Raw genomic sequence first — 2,860 nt, forward strand, 5'->3', positions numbered from 1 at the left:
AACAATTAATAAAAATTTAACGAAATGTGAAGAGTCCTACCTATCCTTGCTCAAAACTGGAAACTCAACTGCTTGAAGCATAAACGAAAAAAAGAAAAGAAAAGAAAAAACATTTAAAGAAACTAATTAAAACACACAAAAAAAAACCATTATTCTTTGCCCATTTCTTTCTTGTGATTTCTCTCTCTTCAATGGCGTCAGTAACAGAGTCGATTGCCGCCCTCTCTCTTCCTACTACTTCACGCTTTAGAACTTCATTCTCACGGCCGGCGGTTTCTTCGTATAGCCGCCGAGGTTTGCCGGAATTTAAAGGGTTGAAAATCCAATCCTATTCACTGATTTCGTTCGCGTCCACGAATTCCAGATATCCTAGGGTTTCCAAGCATAGTGGACGCGTTGTTTGCGAAGCTCAGGAAACTGCTATTGATAGTAAGCTCTGCTCTGCTCTCTCTCTCTCTCTCTCAGTTCGAAACTTTTCGAATTTTTAGTTGAATTATAACTGATACTGCTGCGATTTATGAATGAAGATTGAACTAGTTCTAAGCAAGAATTCAGGGGAAATATGTTAGATTTACAGTTTCAAGACTTGAGAGTAATCATGTTTTTAAGTGGATTTATTTGCTATGATGCGAGCTGGAAATAAAGTAGAGGGCCTTTTAACATTATCATTCAAGTTTTGTAACCCTAATTTTCTGATAAGGAAATTGATTTAACAAATATGCTTACCAGTTAGAAGTTGGAACTGTTCATATAGCGACCTAATTCATGTGATGGAAGATAGTAGCATTAACCAATTTTGATTGCTTCTGACTGTCCCCCGGTTCTTATATAGCCGCCAGGTTTTTTCCACTTATCTTGAAATTGGAAGCTGAAAACGATGTTTTCATGACTTGAAATCATAAGATTCGTTGTCCAAGTTTACCAACTTTGCTGAAAATGATGTGTTAATTAATCAAGAAACGCTTGAACAGTGGACAATACTATCGTGTTTCAGCTTTAGTTTTAAAGCTTGTGGTTGATTTTACTAGTATAGCGTAATGACAAGTTTATTTGCATCCCTCTGCAAATAATTGGAGTTATCTTCAAAATTAGGGAACATCGTGATCATAGTTTATTTCGTACTGTATACCAACACTTCATCTACTTGCTGAAAGTTTGTATAAAAGATTGTTCAATGCAACTTGTTATAAGGATAACCTATAGGTAAACTATAAGATTCCATCTATGGGAATTCATTGAAACATCTTGTTATTTTACTGCGACTTACAATCTGAAGATGAACTATTGGAGAGATAAGTACACTATTTTATTTTATTCTGGTAGCCTTTTTTCAGTGTTGGCAAATGAGATTCCTATAGTAGTGATCTATAAACTGGTTGGTCTTGCAAAACGAAATGAATCAGGCATAGCTCGAATCAGCCTGCTTTGAATATGTACTAGTTTCACTTTCTGTTAAATTCCCTTGTTCCTTTGATTGTTGTTGGCAGTTCCAGCTGTGAACGATGAAACATGGCAATCACTTGTGCTCAACGCTGATGGACCTGTACTAGTCGAGTTCTGGGCTCCTTGGTGCGGACCATGCCGCATGATCGATCCCGTAATAGGTGAACTAGCACAGCAATACGCAGGAAAACTCAAGTGCTTCAAACTGAATACAGATGATAGCCCCTCGATCGCTTCCCAATATGGAACCCGAAGCATCCCGACACTCATGATCTTCTTGAATGGTGAGAAAAAAGATGCAGTTATTGGTGCTGTGCCAAAAACTACTCTATCAGCAAGCATAGAGAGATTCTTGTAGATAGCCATTCATAAGAAGTGATATTGACTGATGGAATCATGGAAGTGTCCAGCACTCATCACCCACTTGGCTTTGGTCATATGCTTTATTTCTCTCTGTGATGTTGAAAATTTCCCTACTTTTACGTCAAATTTGGAACCGTTCCTTGTCTAGTACACATGCTTATGTCTGTATTTTGAAAATATTAATTATTGCCAAATATATACTATATATTCAGGTTGCAAAATTTGCAATCATTTAATTTGAAGCTTACCTATGAACCAAATTTCAGGTGGATTTAGTTCCTTCCTTCGATTGCCAAAAGGAAAGACTGATAGTGATTTTGGACCTAACTATTCCTTTGAGGTATAAAATTTGCTTTTTTGGTGAATTTCATGACACATGGCTTATATATTGGCCATAACTAGTAAGCAGTGAAAAAGAATAGTCCATGTGGAAAAGCATTTAAGGAGGAATATATATATATATATATATGAAGGGAAAATTAGGTCGTATATTTGATGTAATGTTTAAGGTCATCACTTTTTTAGTATATATTACATGATATAACCTAATTCATATTTGTCCTTCACCCTTACGTTACTAGAAAAGCTAGGGATGTATTTGCCATGTAGTTGGATGGAGTACAATTTTGGACTTTAGGGTGGGGTTTAACCTAATAGTACCCAATTTTTCTACTTTTTTTTATCAATTAATATATTTTCATTTAAATAATTTCAATTTTTTATTCATTAAATAGATTCAATAAATTTATTTATTTTTATACAATTTTAGGGGAGGAAGTGGATTTCATAGAGCTTAAACTTGAAATTTATGTCAACTACCTGAAGCTTTGCAAGTTATAGTAGCTTCTCAACATGAATAAATTTATATAATTATATAAATATATAATAATTAATCAGTTAATTAACATGTTCCAACAAAAGTTTGGAATTTTGATCCCGTACTTTACTTTAAAAAATTTAATCTATTTACTTTTTAGATATTAGAAATTGGGATCTAACAATTAACACTTAAGATTAATTTGTTAAATTCAAATTAATTATAACGTCATTTTTT

The 2,860-nt window shown here is 34.0% G+C and overlaps 1 protein-coding gene across 1 annotated transcript; it reads left to right on the plus strand.

The window, feature by feature from the left end:
- Window positions 1-2,027, plus strand: LOC121203635 (thioredoxin 1). Its single transcript, XM_041111518.1, has 2 exons — window positions 1-429; window positions 1,488-2,027. The coding sequence occupies exons 1-2, from the start codon at window positions 192-194 to the stop codon at window positions 1,799-1,801; spliced, it is 552 nt and encodes a 183-aa protein (XP_040967452.1). The 5' UTR covers window positions 1-191; the 3' UTR covers window positions 1,802-2,027.
- The last annotated feature ends 833 nt before the right edge of the window (window positions 2,028-2,860 follow it).

This window comes from Gossypium hirsutum, chromosome A04 (genome assembly GCF_007990345.1).
Source record: "Gossypium hirsutum isolate 1008001.06 chromosome A04, Gossypium_hirsutum_v2.1, whole genome shotgun sequence".
Taxonomy (NCBI): Eukaryota; Viridiplantae; Streptophyta; class Magnoliopsida; order Malvales; family Malvaceae; genus Gossypium; species Gossypium hirsutum.